We start from the raw sequence: 14,269 nt of genomic DNA, 5'->3' as shown, positions 1-14,269 counted from the left end.
CTCTTTTTCAGTAGAGGTGAAAGGGTGGGTTGTAAAAGTTACAAGCACATAAGATTAGGACTAATAGGTCCGTAATACAATGCTAGAATAGGTTACTTCCTGTTTGAAAACACTTAGATAATAAAGAAGAGACCCAGGACTAGCATAGGGTTTCTAAGAATATTGCCAAATGAACCAGATTGATTTTTTTCAATGGTCACTAGTCTGGAAGTTCAGAGGTTACAGCAAATCTTGACTTTAGTAAGGCATCAGGCAGTCTTTACACTATTATGATGTGTACTTCATGAACTCTGAATAGATTGCCAGTCTTCCCTTAAGAATATAGGTAACAGAACTGATGATAGAGAAGGATTTAGTGGTGTACACAGGCCCTGCTTCTCTTCAACCATTTTTATTAGTGACTTGAATGAGGATATTCAGGTTTGCAGATACATAAAGCTCAGAAGGAGAGCTAGTAAGTTGTATTCAGGATTCCAAAAGGTTTAATATAGGTGGGAAATGGTCAATTCCAACAAGGTGAAATCTGTTAAAGATCAATATAAAATGCTGCATTTATCTACAACAAAACAAAACACCAGAAAACATCTTATATACAGTTGGGGTGATCTGACTTGGCAGCAGATACTGTCCATGAGAATGGGGGTTTGCAACTACCCTAAACTTCATGGAACCAGCAGTTTGGTGAGGTTGCCTGAAAAGCTCACATGGTGAACAACAGGAGTCTGGCCACCCTGGAGGACTGGGCTAGATCTTGGAGCTCTCCACCCCACCCCAGATCCTGACTCGGAGGTGAGAGGTGGATCAGGAAGCTGAGGCTGCTGCTCTGGAGCAGTGGAAAAAGTATCACTTCAGATGAAAAGGAGAAGTAGGGTTCCCAAATGATGAGCAGGTAGAAGGAACAGTGGTTAAGAGTGCAATGGAGTCAGGGCGTCAGCACTCCTTACCATGAATCTCTCAAAGCTTCAGTTTCCTCATCTGGAAAATGGGGATACAGATAGGATCCACTCCCTCATAGGTTTGAATGACATAAAGCACTTGACCAGGGAGCACTCTCAGTACATGGTACTATTACTGTTATTAGCTGGGTATAAGGAAGACTTCCAACCACCAGAGCCATACATCAGTGGGGCATGGTGGTGAAGAGATTTCCCCTGTCCCTGAGTGGAGTGGCTCCTAGCCCCCAAGCACAGCTTGGATTCAGCTGAGGAAAGAGCTCTCAGGGAGTCAGCACTGAAGGGTTAGATTGCATGTCTGCCATCCTGGGTTTACACTCAGGCACGAGCAACTGCTGTGAAGATCAGCTAGATCCTGGATTGTACCCGTGTGTGTGTGTGTGTGTGTGAGAGAGAGAGAGAGAGAGAGAGAGAGAGAGAGAGAGAAGAGGTGGCAAGAGAGAGAAGGCCCAGCAGCATATTCTAAATGACCAGCAAGAATCAAGAATTCAGGCCTGACCTGTCTCTTTTTCAAATACCTATCTCTTAAATACTTTGCAGGCCCCTTCTCTGTTGGACAAGCAAAGGGCCGATTGGAAGGTGCTCTGTCTGAGTTCCAGCTGGAGCCAGGGAGTGGCCCCCCTGTGGTGTAAGCACAGCTGGGCTAGGGGGAGAGCTTCCATCTGAGGCCCCAGCCCCTGCGCACAGACTGACCCCACTGCAATGCCAGTTGTCCTACCCCACGGCACTGCCCCCACCTTCCTGGGGGAGAGAGGACACATTTGGGTTAGCTATCCTTTGCATTCCACCCCTAGCTACTTCCAGAAGTGTTTGAGGAAGCATAGGTACAGGGATAAGAGACCAAGAGACAGGCCAGGTCAGGCCCACTAAACAGGTAACTGGAACCTTTAATTTTATTATGTGGAGTGCTTAATGCAGAGTTAATAGGGGCTGGAGATCCTAGGAAAGGGGAGAGGGGAAAGGGACCTACTGAGATAAATAAGGGGGCAGTAATGAGTTACATGTGGATTGTGGGGGCTGCAGAACAGGAAGATAGGGGCAGACAGAGCTACATACTTTATTCAGATACCACTGGGAAGCAAAGGGCAAAAGGCCAGGGCAGAATGTACACATCAAGAGTTTAGTGTCTTCAGCCTGTGCCAGCAACCTGGGTTGCTGGCCCTGCATGTCCTCCTGGAGCCAAGGATTTGGGCTGAGCAGCTGTAGCTCTCTGGGAAGCCCAAGGAGTTTGGGGCTGAGACAGCAGGGGCCACAGAGCCTGGTGAGGAAGAGGGACTGGCAGGGAGCCAGGAGAAAGGCTCTGTGAATTGTCTCCGAATCCTTTCCTCACCTCCAGCGATGTGCCTCAAGGTCTGCAGGTGGTAGCGGAGGAGGACCTGGGGCCTCTTTCTCGTTAGACAAAGAATGAGGTTGTTGGCATAGAATTGGATCTGGGGACCTCTATGCCAATTCCTTTCTGTGTTCAGGAGGGGAAGGGGCACTGGAGGGGATGAGACGTGCTCCCTCTGAGCCCCCACTCCACCCCAGCATCCTATGAGGCTGTTCAAAGCTGTCAGCCCCCAAGGGGAAGACATAGCCCACTCCAGGCACTGATGTAAGTCTTGGGTTGACTTTGATCTTAGGCGCGTAGCACAGGTGGCATGGGTTATGTCAGATCCCTCATTCTCCACAAAAGAGGAAACAAAGGCACAGGAATGGCAAGGCCTCGGATTCCCATCCAACCCTGGATGCTTTCCCTCCCAGAGGAGGGTGAGGGGGTCCTTCTCAGGTCTTGGGATCGAGGGTCATCCTGGGGGGAAGGTGCAGCCCCTCATCGTTCAGTCTAGGGGCAACCATCAACCTCCTTCTCCTCTGCCCAGCCTAGTAGTCTAGGGCTTTGCCTGGGCTGGAGCCTGGAGAGGATGGGGTGGGGGTCATTAAGGCAGTGAGCCAGACAGAAAGCCTTCTCTCAGCTGTCAGCCTCTGCAGCCTCCTCCCCAGCCACCACCAGGCCTGAAATAGGCGAGGAACAGGGCGCTAGGGCTTGGGGAAGGGGCGTGCTACCCAGAGGGACTGGGTGGGGGTATGACAGGGCCTCCTTTAAGGCCGGGACAGCGTCGTATATACTGGCTGCTCCCAGTGTGTGGGGCTGTGGGACTGGGGCCCTGAGGGGCTGGGGTCAGAGATGGCCGTGTAGAGGGGCCGCTGTGAGGGACCCATGTAGGAGAAGGCCGAGTAGAGGCCAGAGGCCTGGCCTGAATGGCCATAGTATGGTCCTGAGGGCTGATGGTCAGAGTAGTCAAACTGGGGGCGGGAGATGGAGGGGAAAGCAGAGCCGTAGTGGGGCAGACTGAGGGAGGTGTAGGCGATCTGCGAGGTGGACGGCTGGTCACTGTAGTGCGGGGGCCCCTGAGGCCCTGCGGTCTCCGTCTTCACCTGCGCTTTGGCATCCACACCAGGTGGCGAGACCGTGGGCAGAGCCACACCTGGTGGCTTGGAGATCCAAGTGGAGTGTCCGCTGGCCACAGCCAGGGCACTGCCCAGACCATAGCCAGCTGCTGAGTAGCTGCCCACGTGGCCCGGGTGCCCATTGGGTGGCAGGTACTGGTCCAACTCAGCCACATCAAAGGTTTCCATGTTGGACATTACCTCGTGGCTGATCTCACCGATGTCTACGTTGCCGAAGTCGATGTGAGGCTTTCCGCCCTCCCCCATGGAGCGCCCATCCCGCTTGGGGTCTGTCTTGCCTGACTGCAGCTCTGTCTTTGGGGTGGTCGGAGGGGTGGGTGGGCCATGGCTCTGGCCTGGGTAGGAGGAAGACAGAGAGAGAAGCAGGAAACAAGGTCAGAGGTTTCTGGATTCTCATGGTTCACCTTCAGAGAAGATGTCTTCAGGAGACTGAGGGATAATCCTGGTGTGACCTTGTACGTTTTACGTGTTTGGGCAGCCTGAGTTAGCATTTATTTTTATAATGGTCTTGGATTGGCCTCCAGTTCTTGAAATTCTCCAATCTTTCCTTTCTTTCTTTTTTTTTTTTAAAATTTTTATTTTATTTATTCATTTTAGAGAGGAGAGAGAGAGAGAGGAGAGAGAGAGAAGGGGGGGAGGAGCTGGAAGCATCAACTCCCATATGTGCCTTGACCAGGCAAGCCCAGGGTTTCGAACCGGCGACCTCAGCATTTCCAGGTCAACACTTTATCCACTGCGCCACCACAGGTCAGGCCAAAATTCTCCAATCTTGCAGATGGGTCCTGCCTCCTACCCAGAGCAGGACTCCCTCTGTTGCCCATTCCTGGACAGATCTGATTCCTTTTGAAAAACCTTTCCCATTACAAAGTTCTTCCTCACATCAGCTGAAGTCACTTCCTCCCCTGTTCCATGGCTCCTTAGCTGCTGAGCCCAGTGGGGTCCTGCTCTCCATCCAGCTTGCCTGCTCCCCTCAGTGCATGCTCACTTGGCCTGTTGGCTGCTCTCCTTGCTGACCTCACTCACCTGCTTCATTTTTTTTTTTTTTTTTTACAGGGACAGAGAGAGTGAGTCAGAAAGAGGGATAGATAAGGACAGACAGACAGAAACGGAGAGAGATGAGAAGCATCAATCATCAGTTTTCCGTTGCGACACCTTAGTTGTTCATTGATTGCTTTCTCATATGTGCCTTGACTGCAGGCCTTTGGCAGACCGAGTAACCCCTTGCTCGAGCCAGCGACCTTGGGTCCAAGCTGGTGAGCTTTTTGCTCAAGCCAGATGAGCCCGCGCTTAAGCTGGCGACCTCGGGGTCTCGAACCTGGGTCCTCTGCATCCCAGTCTGACGCCAGGTGACGCCACTGCGCCACCGCCTGGTCAGGCTGCTTCAATCTTGACTCTCCATTTCACTTTTGCTGGCTTGCCTGTGCCTCCTCCTGCTCTGGCCTCCGAATAGCAGTGTCCCCTCCAACCTCTCTTCTCCACCCAAGGACCCTTACTCCAGGAAACCTTCCCTCTGAGCCAGTCGCTCTGCTCCCCCATCACACACCATGCTGCCCATTGTTCCTCCAGTGGCTCTTCCCCACTTGCTCAGGGGAGCACTGAGATAACCGACCTTCTATACCTCTGTTCCTTTCTCAGTTTTTGCATTCACATATTCACTTGGCAGACACTTATGGGGTACTGTGCCAGGCACAGGGGATATAGCATAAATAAAATGAGCCACTGTTTTCACAAGCTTAGAGGCTTGAGGAGATCCTATACCCACACATGGCTAGAGGGCAGCTTCAGAAGTGCTGTGATGATGGGGCATGCAAAGGGCAGGAGGCCCGCAGGAGAAGCCACTCACCCCGGTCTGTGGACTTGGCATAGGCCTCACTAAGGAGAGGTAGCTGAGCTGAGAAAAAGCCAATGTTCTGAGGTGGTGGTTCTGTGCATGGCCCAGGGTCTTCTGGTGTGTGTATCTGTGTGTGTGTGTGTGTGTGTGTGTGTGTGTGTGTGTGTGTGTGTGTATGGGGGAAGTTATGTCCCTGAATCTCAGAGGGTGATGTGGGGAGGGAAGATGGGACTGGGGATCCCCTCAGAGGAAGACCAGAAGCCTGTAGGGTAGGTCTGTGCCTCCTTTATCAGACCAGAGGAGATGCCAAGTCCTGCATTGGCCAATCATTTTGGACTTTGGGTTTCAATCCTGGCTGTCACTTACTGTGTGACCCTGGGCGGACTCCTGTCTTCTCTTAACCAGTTTCCTTATCAGTAAAACTGGAATACCAAGTAGCTCAGGCATGGCTTCCTGAAGCTTTCCTTGCAGAGTCTGTTGGGTGGCTGGACATTTTTGGAAATCTGACTGAATAGATGGTGGATGACGCCCCCTCTGCGTCTTGGGTTTTGTGTGCATTTGCTTCTTCCTATACTTAATTCACATGTGCTCATCCCTGCTCCTGCCACTAGACCCTGGGTTCCTGATTGTCTGCTCCCAGTCCTGGAAGAAAGGAGGACGTGGGACGTGTCTTCTAAAGGCAGAGCTCTGCTCACCAAGACTTCCTGTGCGCCTGACCACATGGCGCTCTCTACATTGTGAACACAGTGAGGCAGCTGTGGTACCGGCAGAGGCCCTGGAGCCAGAGCCTGAGCTCAGGCCTCAGCTGTGTGGCATGTTACTTGTTTTCTCACCCTTTAATTGAGAGTAATGAGCCTCTCAGCTGAAGTCAGAGCCCAGGCAGAGTAGCTGCCTCATCCCGGTTCAGAATGATTGAATGAATGCACTTAAGGCAGTAAACACAGTTCCTGGCACACAGTAGGTACTCAATGAATGTTAGAGGTTATCATCATTAATGAGAATGAAACAAGATGCCTGGTCTGGCCCCTGCATGACATGTGCTTATCGTCACATGCCATGTCTCCCCCATCAGACTGGGAGGTGAGAAAGAGGCAATGATCTTCTCCATCTGGTCTCCCATTGCTGAAACTCATCCTGTCCTGCCCTTCCTTGTTGTAACTCACCCCCGGGCCTCCTTAACTGGCTTCGCCACTCAGCAACAGGGCCCCTTTCATCAGCCACAACCATCTTGCCCAACTGCCTTCCCTGGCACCAGGGTCCCCACTGAGCTCCCTCTGGGGCCCTGCCCCCCAGCTGGGGTGACCGCACAGCCTGGTAAGCCCTCCCAGGGCACAGGGCTATCGCGGAGTGTCAGGGTCTCTCAAGCCATCCATCCAGGCTTCACCTCTCCCCATTGCCCAGGCTCCCCCACCCACAGCTCACCATCACCCTATCCCAGCTCCCAGCCCAATGTTCACCTGAGGGGTGTTCAGGGTTTCCATCTGACATTGGGGAGCCCTCTCCCGGGTGCCGGTGGTCCAGGTGGGCGCTCTTGTAATGGGCCTGGATGGCGGCAGCCCCTCCCTGATCGGCCTCCCCGCCAGGGCACTCTGACTCCCCCTGGGCCGCCTTCCCGTTCTTCCTCCTCCTAGGCTGGTACTTGTAGTCTGGGTGGTCCTTCTTGTGCTGCATCCGGAGCCTCTCAGCCTCCTCAATGAAGGGGCGCTTGTCACTCTCATTCAGCAGCCTGGGGTGGGGCAATTGAGAGAGACAGCAGAGGGGCCAGTGTGAGTGTCTTCCCTGGAAAATAGGAGGCCTAAAGATGGGAAGCCCAACAGGCGGAACCCAGCAAGGGAGCTTGCTTTTCTATTTATGGGCTGGAAGAAGTGAGGCCCAAGGAACCTCAGGCTCAGAGGGCTGTGATCTCACCCCCAACTCTCTCATGGGGCTGGGGTATAAGAGAGGGGCCAGCCTGCTGCTCCAGGTAGCCCCTGGGATGGAGTTAGAAATACGACGAGAACTTAGGAGGGGCAGACATCGGTTCAAGGACAGAAAAAACTTTCTAGTCATCAAAGCGATCTATAAATGGAGCTGGCTGCCTCGTCAAGGGGTGAGCTCCCTGTGGCTAAAGGTGTGTAAACAGAGAAGCAGCATGGTGAGGGTTCAGAAGAGCCTAGTCTCTGCTACTTACTAGCTGTGTGATTGTGGGCAAGTCACTCCTCTGAGCCTTTATTTCTTCACCTACAAAACGAGGATGATAATACCCACTTCACCGGGTGTGGGACTAAGATAATGGACATGAAGTGTTTTGCATCAGGCCTGGGGTGGGGAGGTGACGCTTGAGAAATAAGCGCTATTCTAATGCTGCTTGCAGGGAGGTGGGTGGGGGTGGGACAAGAGGACCTGGGCTGGGCCCACTCCTGGAATACCGACTCTGGGAATTCCAGTGTGCTGGGGCTGTGGGCAGGAGGGGAGCTCTCTTCACTGCCCCCTGGGGGAGATCATATCTCTTTATTTGGGGGTGACAAAGGGAAGAGGAAGCTAGACACTCTTCCCAGACCAGGGACAGGCAGACAGACCTTCCCAGTCCAAGACCGGCAGTGGAGGGAAGCCCTGAAGGCACTGCCCTGCCCATCTGACTCCATCCTCAGGCCAGGACTAGAGGGTGAGGAGGGTAGGTGTTCAGGCCTTGACTGCCCGAGAGTGAGGAGGGCAGGACGGGTTACCTTGTAGAGGGTGCTGAGGGGAAAGAACCTATGCAATTCTAGACAGAAGGGAGTCTACTGGAGCAGCTCTGTTCTCTGCCCAAAGGGCTGCTCTCTCCAGCCCCCCACCCCCAGTGGGTGCCCTCTTCTCCTAGTCAGCAGAAGGCTGAGCCCTCTCGCCCAGGATGGGAGGGGGTGGTCATACCAGGCACCTCCTAGCCGGCAGCAGCATTCCTCTGCAGCTTAGCCTCCCCACTGCCCCCTCTCCCCACCCTGGAGCCCAGCCCTAGCCCAGGTTTCTCCAAGGGTTCCTGTAACCAAGTGATGGGATGGGGACTCCAGATCAGCGCCTCATGAGTTTGAGAGAGGGATGCCGATTTCCTGCCCCCAGCCAGGTCTCTGGGAGGCTGGACCCAGAGGAGTGGGTGGGGCAGGCCCTGGAGTGTGTGTGTGTGTGTGTGTGTGTGTGTGTGTGTTGGGGGGGGTGTTGAGGGTCAGAGCGGGGATAGAACTGCACAAGAGGGCAAAGAGCAGGCTCAGCCAACATAGAAGCTCGTGGATGTCTGGGGACACTCAGCTCACTCAGTGTCCCACCCCAAACCTTCCCTGTGCTCTCTGCATACCTGTCAATCAGGTATGAATTGGCAAGAAAATGGCGGGGGGGGGGGGGAATGGGGCAGGGGAGGGTGCAGGCCAAAAGAGAGATTACAACATTATATACATCCCATTGTCACCTCCCTTGCCAGCTCTTCCCAGTACACTAACCTCGATAGAAACCTAACTATGAGCCCACCTGTCCCTCCCCACACACCAGCCCTAACCCCAGTCCTTTCTAGAGAGGCTAACCCCACCTTCAACCCCAATGCCAGCCTCACCCAGTCCTCAGCTGTTTAGGCTCTCTCTTGACCCTAAACCTATTCTGCTCCACCATGTAAACCCAATTCCAAATCTGACCTCAACTCCAGTGCCAGCCCTCACTCAGCACTGTCATAGTTCCTCCCACCCCCGCCTCCTTTACTTCACCTCTGTCCTCTGGGTCTCCAAAGTTAGGAAAGGGGTGAGGAGAGGGTAGGCTGGTTCCCTACCCAAACTGGAAACCCCAACCTGGGGGCCTCCCAAGGTGGGGCACTGGCTGCTACTTCAGTTGCTCTTGAGAAGGGGCCTGTGGGGTTAGCGGTCCAGCCTATGACCCCGTTTTAGTCTCTTGACTCTAATTATTTTCTCTAGGCAAGTCAACTAACATACAGCCCGCAGCACGTGATCTGTATCCACAGTCCTTTCCCAGGTGGGCACCGAAGGTTAGCCTGACTATTGGAGCCCATGCAGCTAATTAGGAGTCAGGACCTGGAAGCTGGTGTGTCTGACCCCAACTCATTTAGAGCACCTTATACAGTCTGTCTCTTTTCCAGTTTAGGGCCCCTGTTTTCCAGTTCTGCCTACCTAATCATTCCCCTCCTTGATGGCCTGGAAGTCATGAAGTGGGGAGGGGGGCGGGGAACCTCAGGAGGAGCCCATGAAGAGACAGCCAGCCCAGTCCAAATCCAGGATCCAAGGATGCCCTTCAGGACCCCACACAGGACCCAGGAGGTAGCCTGCCCACATGTTGGCATAGTCTTTGATCCTTGCCACTGACCTGCCACCCTCCTACCACTGGGATTGGTTCCTAAACAAACAGTATTGCTTTCCTGATTGTCCTACCCCAGGCTGGGCCTGGGGCGGGGGGCACCCTGGGCCCCTATGCTCCCACCTTGAGTGGTGGCCAGGAATGAGTCCTCTTGAGGGAGCCCAAGCCCAGGGTTCTGGGCTGGGGAAAGAGGGACAGGGACAGTGGTGGGTCCAATCTTAAATCCTTGGTGATAGTGTGCTGGGAGAAGTGGGGGTCCATCCTTGCTCTGACGCTGTCACTGGGCTCTTGCTGTGGTCTGCTCACTGTCCACATGGTCTGCTCTGTCTGCCTCTCTGTCTCCCTCCTGCTTCTCTGTCTTTCACTTGCTCTTTGCTGTCCCGAGCACCAACGGTCCAGGTCCAGGCCGAGCCCCACATGGGTGTGGATGGACGTTGGGCAGAGGAGCTAGATTTGACCTCTGCTCTTGGGCAGAACTAGACTTTCTGGGTCTGAGGCCTGTGACCTGCCCAGGACACGCAGAGTGCTGAGGGCTGAGAGGAGGAGAAGGGGCACCTGGTCTTCAGCAAACACATGGCCAAGGACAGGGCTGGGGGCTGGATGTGAGTTCTTTTGGGTGTCTTGGAGGCCTTGTTGCTCTTTCCACTACCCTAAGCCTTTGGCCTTCAGGATCCAGTCTTCACTGTGCTGGGGGCTGGCAAAGGGGCGCCGCAGCAGGAGAGTTGCCGGCTCCTCTGTCAAAGCCTAAACTTTCTGAATCTAGATGCCTTACTGCTCTTTTCCTCTGCTCCCATCCTCACAACCTCCTGAGCACACCTAGAGTAAAAGGGTGACCCACACTGTACCAGGGACTGTGTGGGGGAAGACCACTGGATGAAGAGTCAGGAGACCTGGGTTGTGGCCTTGGCTCCTGGTCTGCTACCAGCTGTTACGTGGCCTTTGCAACCCTTTTGCCTTTTGGGGCTATCTCCTGAGCAGTCTAGCAGGGAACCAGGTGACCTCTTCAGGCTCCCATCTCCTGGAGCCCCTGTTCGCTTTGTGAGCTGCCCAGGACTCTGGGGGTGGGGTTGCCATGTTCAACAATGTCCCAAAGGAAGTCAGGTTGAGTAGAGGGTTGTCAGACTTCCTCCTTGGGGGGATGTTTTCCCCCAGAGGTTTAGGTTGCTCCCAGAGCTGGGAGTCTGAGAGACCCTGAACAGGAAGGGGGCCAAGGATTTCTGTGGCCAGGGCTCTCAGCTCCAGCTTCAGGGTGGAGGGGTAGGAGGTTACTCAACGCTGGGTGGGGCCCTAGAAAAGAAGATGGCGCCGAACTGGCAGAGGGAGGGAGAGAGACAAACCTGGCAGCTTTGGGACAGGGTAGGAGGGGGAGGCTTCCTTCTGTGTCCCCTTCCCAGGAGGATGAAGAATCCCCAGACTTAAGGATGGTGAGGTCAGGAAGACACAGTGAAGGCAGCTGGGATAGGACAGGACCCTGCAGTCACAGATTTGTCCCTTAGCAGTTCTCTATTCCTCACTCTTTCAAAGACTCCTGTTTGAATTCCTTGCTTTTCTTGGACTTTCACCATTTCTACCTCTGGCTGCCTCAGTTTCCCTGCCTTTCCAGCCAGGTCCTCAATTCTTTGCCAAGCGTTTCCCCAGCATCCCCCACCACTTAACTGGTGGCAGTGGCACCCCTGAATGTGTGATTAGTGAAGGCCTGGCGTGTGAGCCGTCAGTCCACCATCTTTCTCTCCCTCCAGCCCTTTCTCCCCCAGGAAGAAGCCCAGGCCCTACCGCCTGCCACCGACAGAATTCCAACCACGAGGGGGCGCCTTTTTGCCCACTACTCGGGGTGGGGAGCAGCCTAGGCCCCGGGTTCTGAGCCAGCACCAAGCGGGTATTTGTTGGGGGCAAGGCGGGTCCGATGCCCACACCTGGTCTTTCAGCACCATCAGAGTTGTTCTCGCCACCCCTGCCCCCGCCCGAGAAGGGCCCAAGGAGTTCCCGCACGGCCTGAACCCACCCGCAGCTGGAGGGCCTGCAGGAGGTCCCGGCGGGCGGCGGGTGCGCTCACCTCCAGAGTTTGCCCAGCGTCTTGCTGAGCTCGGCATTGTGCAGGTGCGGGTACTGGTCGGCTAGCTTCCTGCGCGCCGCCTGCGCCCACACCATGAAGGCGTTCATGGGCCGCTTGACGTGCGGTTTGCTCTTGCTGGCGCCGTTGACGCGCACCGGCATGGGCACCAGTGTCCAGTCGTAGCCGCTCAGCACCTGGCTGACGGCCTCGCGGATGCACACAGGAAACTTGTCATCGTCCGCTTCGCCGTCCTGCTGCTCCTTCTTGACCTTGCCCAGCTCTCCCGGCCCCGGGCTGGCCCGCAGGCCCGATCCCCCGCCGCCGCCACCGCCACCGCCGCCGTCGGGTCCCAACGAGGGCGCGCTACCCGGGGACAGGCAGCGGGGCTCCTCTGAGCCCACGGGGCTCAGCTCCACCTCGGAGAGGTCCTGCTCATCCGCCATGTCGCCCCCGGCCGCCGTCGCCTCGGCCGCCTCCCCGGGGCCCGCCGCCGGCGTCCTCGCGAAGAGTCCCACGCTCACCTGGATTTGAAGGAGGACGCGATGGAGCAGCCGCGCGCTCAGCCCCGACGGAATCCCGGGACGCGACGCGGGCAGAGCCCCGAAGTGGCGCCCGCTTTGCTCTCCCTAAACCCACTGCAGCCCCTGGGGCACGCGCACATGCCAGACTCGGCTCGGCCTCCTAGCTCCTGCCTCCACGTCTTCCCACCACCTGGTCCCAACCGTCTCTTGGTGTGGGTGGGTTTGGGATTTTTTAAAACCTCCTTTTGGGTGGAGGTTTGTTGATGGAAAGGAAGAAAAACGGACTCTTTATTCTGCTCTAATCCTGGCGCCTGGAGTCTCCCACCTTTTCTCTCACCTCTCCCTCTTCCCTACGCCTGCCCTGGCGGAGCCCAGAAGAGCTGGGTGGGGGGCAGGTACGGGTGTACCCTCTCTCCACCCCAGGCCTCACAGCAGGGTCCCAGGCCTGGACTGTGGAAGGGAGGAGCGGGTTGAGCACTCACTCACCTCCTCGGACCTCTCCTCCAGCCTGGGGCTCGTCCTTAGGAAGTGGAAAACCGCGTCCCAAGGTGTGCGGTCCAGCTCGGGGCTGGGGGTTGACGCTGGTGGGCTGGGAGGGAGGGGCTGGGGGGCCCTGAGCCTCAGGCCACTGCCTGGTCAGGACGGAGCCTGAATCCTCACCACCAACCACCCTGGCCGGACAGCCTGAGACTGACTGAGCACTGAGCTGCTGCCGAAGGCTGGGGAAGGAAGGAGGGGGAGAAGGGGGAGGGGGAGGGGAGGGAGGGAAGGGCAGAAGGTGGAGCCTCCAGCGCTTTCCTTCGTCCCCAACACTCAGGGCTCCTCTGTCAGCCCCCTACTCCAGCTCCCTGCGCTGCTGCCCCAGGCCCATCTTGGGGCCTGAGCTTAGTTGGGGAGGTGTAGGGGTGGGGGTAATCAGGCCAGAAAAGCCAAAGGATGAACGTGGGTGGGGTGAGAACCTGTTGCTTGGAGGAAAATTGGGCCTACCTGTGACCCCCAATCTCTGCCCCAGGTGGTGGGATGGGCAGTTGGCAAAAGACTGGGGAGGAATGAGAAGAAGGCAGGTGAAGGTTCTGTTGAAGTGCAAAGTGGCTGGCTTATGTTGCTTCAGTAGACATCTTACGGAATGCCTGTGGATAGGCCTGCTTCCCAGCTGTCTTCATCTGCCTCAGTCCCCACCCAGGCTGCCATCTCTGCCTCAACTTAGACAGTTCTAGGTCTATACTTGGCTTTGCAGGCAGCAGCTCCACACCTCCTGCCCAGTGCAGATGGCCTGGCTTGACCTCTGGTTCCTTCTCATTGATCACCCGGCACCTGTAAGGGTGGGCTGGGTCAAGATAGAGGGACAGGTCTAAAGTTACCAGTAGGCTGAGCTTGTGCTGAGGGTATTCTTCAAGTGGGTCTGAAGGCTTCTGGAGTCCCACTTCCTGGGACCCAACTCCCTTCACACTGGGCTCACATTCTCTTGGTGGGAGGAGTCCCAATCCTGGTTATCATGAAGTCCCCCACTCCAGAGAAAGGGTGGAGAGTTGCACTGCCCCCCCCCCCCTTCTCTTTGGCCATCTTTTCCCTCAGCCTCCTCCTCAGCTGGGTGAATCCTCCATTTTTCTGTCTGGCCCATTACTCAAAGCTCCTTTTCCTTTTCCTCTTTCCTAGGTCTCTCCTCCAAAGGTCACATCCTTCTCTCTTCTCCGTGGGTGGGTGTGGAGGCAGAGGTTTAGGTGTGCTTGGAGGGACAGATAGAGCCTGGGCAGCATTGGTGATCAGGTACGATTCTGAGCTCCTCAGCAGCTGGGCAAGGCCCCATGCCCAACCCAAGGGAGTCCTGTCTGGAGTGGGGCTGCAAAGGGGGTCCAGGCAAGGCCTCATGCTTGGGAAAGGCCAAGGGGGTGGAGGGGGGTGGGTAAAGGGACACAATGAGGTAGTCACACGAGGCAAAGGCATGTTGGGGGTGGGGGGAGCGGACATTGGAACACACACACACACACACACATGCTCGCACACACAACCAGCCAGACAATCGGGCCAGTGTGTCTGGGGCCTCGGAGCCCAGTGAATTAGGAGTTTGATAAGGGTTTTCTCTTTCTCTTGCTTGCCGGCCTTGGACAATCTCCCCCCAGTTTTCCTCGACGCCACCCCCGGCGCTGCCAACCCT

At 55.9% G+C, this 14,269-nt stretch overlaps 1 protein-coding gene across 1 annotated transcript; it reads right to left on the bottom strand.

The window, feature by feature from the left end:
* Nucleotides 1-1,820: 1,820 nt before the first annotated feature.
* Nucleotides 1,821-12,796, bottom strand: SOX10 (SRY-box transcription factor 10). The gene is made up of 4 exons (XM_066258457.1): nt 12,601-12,796; nt 11,594-12,114; nt 6,690-6,958; nt 1,821-3,736 (listed from the first exon to the last, which is right to left on the bottom strand). Exons 2-4 carry the CDS (start codon nt 12,034-12,036, stop codon nt 3,033-3,035), a joined length of 1,416 nt encoding a protein of 471 aa, XP_066114554.1. The 5' UTR covers nt 12,037-12,114; nt 12,601-12,796; the 3' UTR covers nt 1,821-3,032.
* Nucleotides 12,797-14,269: the final 1,473 nt, after the last annotated feature.

This window comes from Saccopteryx bilineata, chromosome 1 (assembly GCF_036850765.1).
Source record: "Saccopteryx bilineata isolate mSacBil1 chromosome 1, mSacBil1_pri_phased_curated, whole genome shotgun sequence".
In the NCBI taxonomy this organism is placed as follows: domain Eukaryota; kingdom Metazoa; phylum Chordata; class Mammalia; order Chiroptera; family Emballonuridae; genus Saccopteryx; species Saccopteryx bilineata.
The sequence above is the reverse complement of the archived record's forward strand: the minus strand, read 5'-3'. Positions and strand labels throughout refer to the sequence as shown.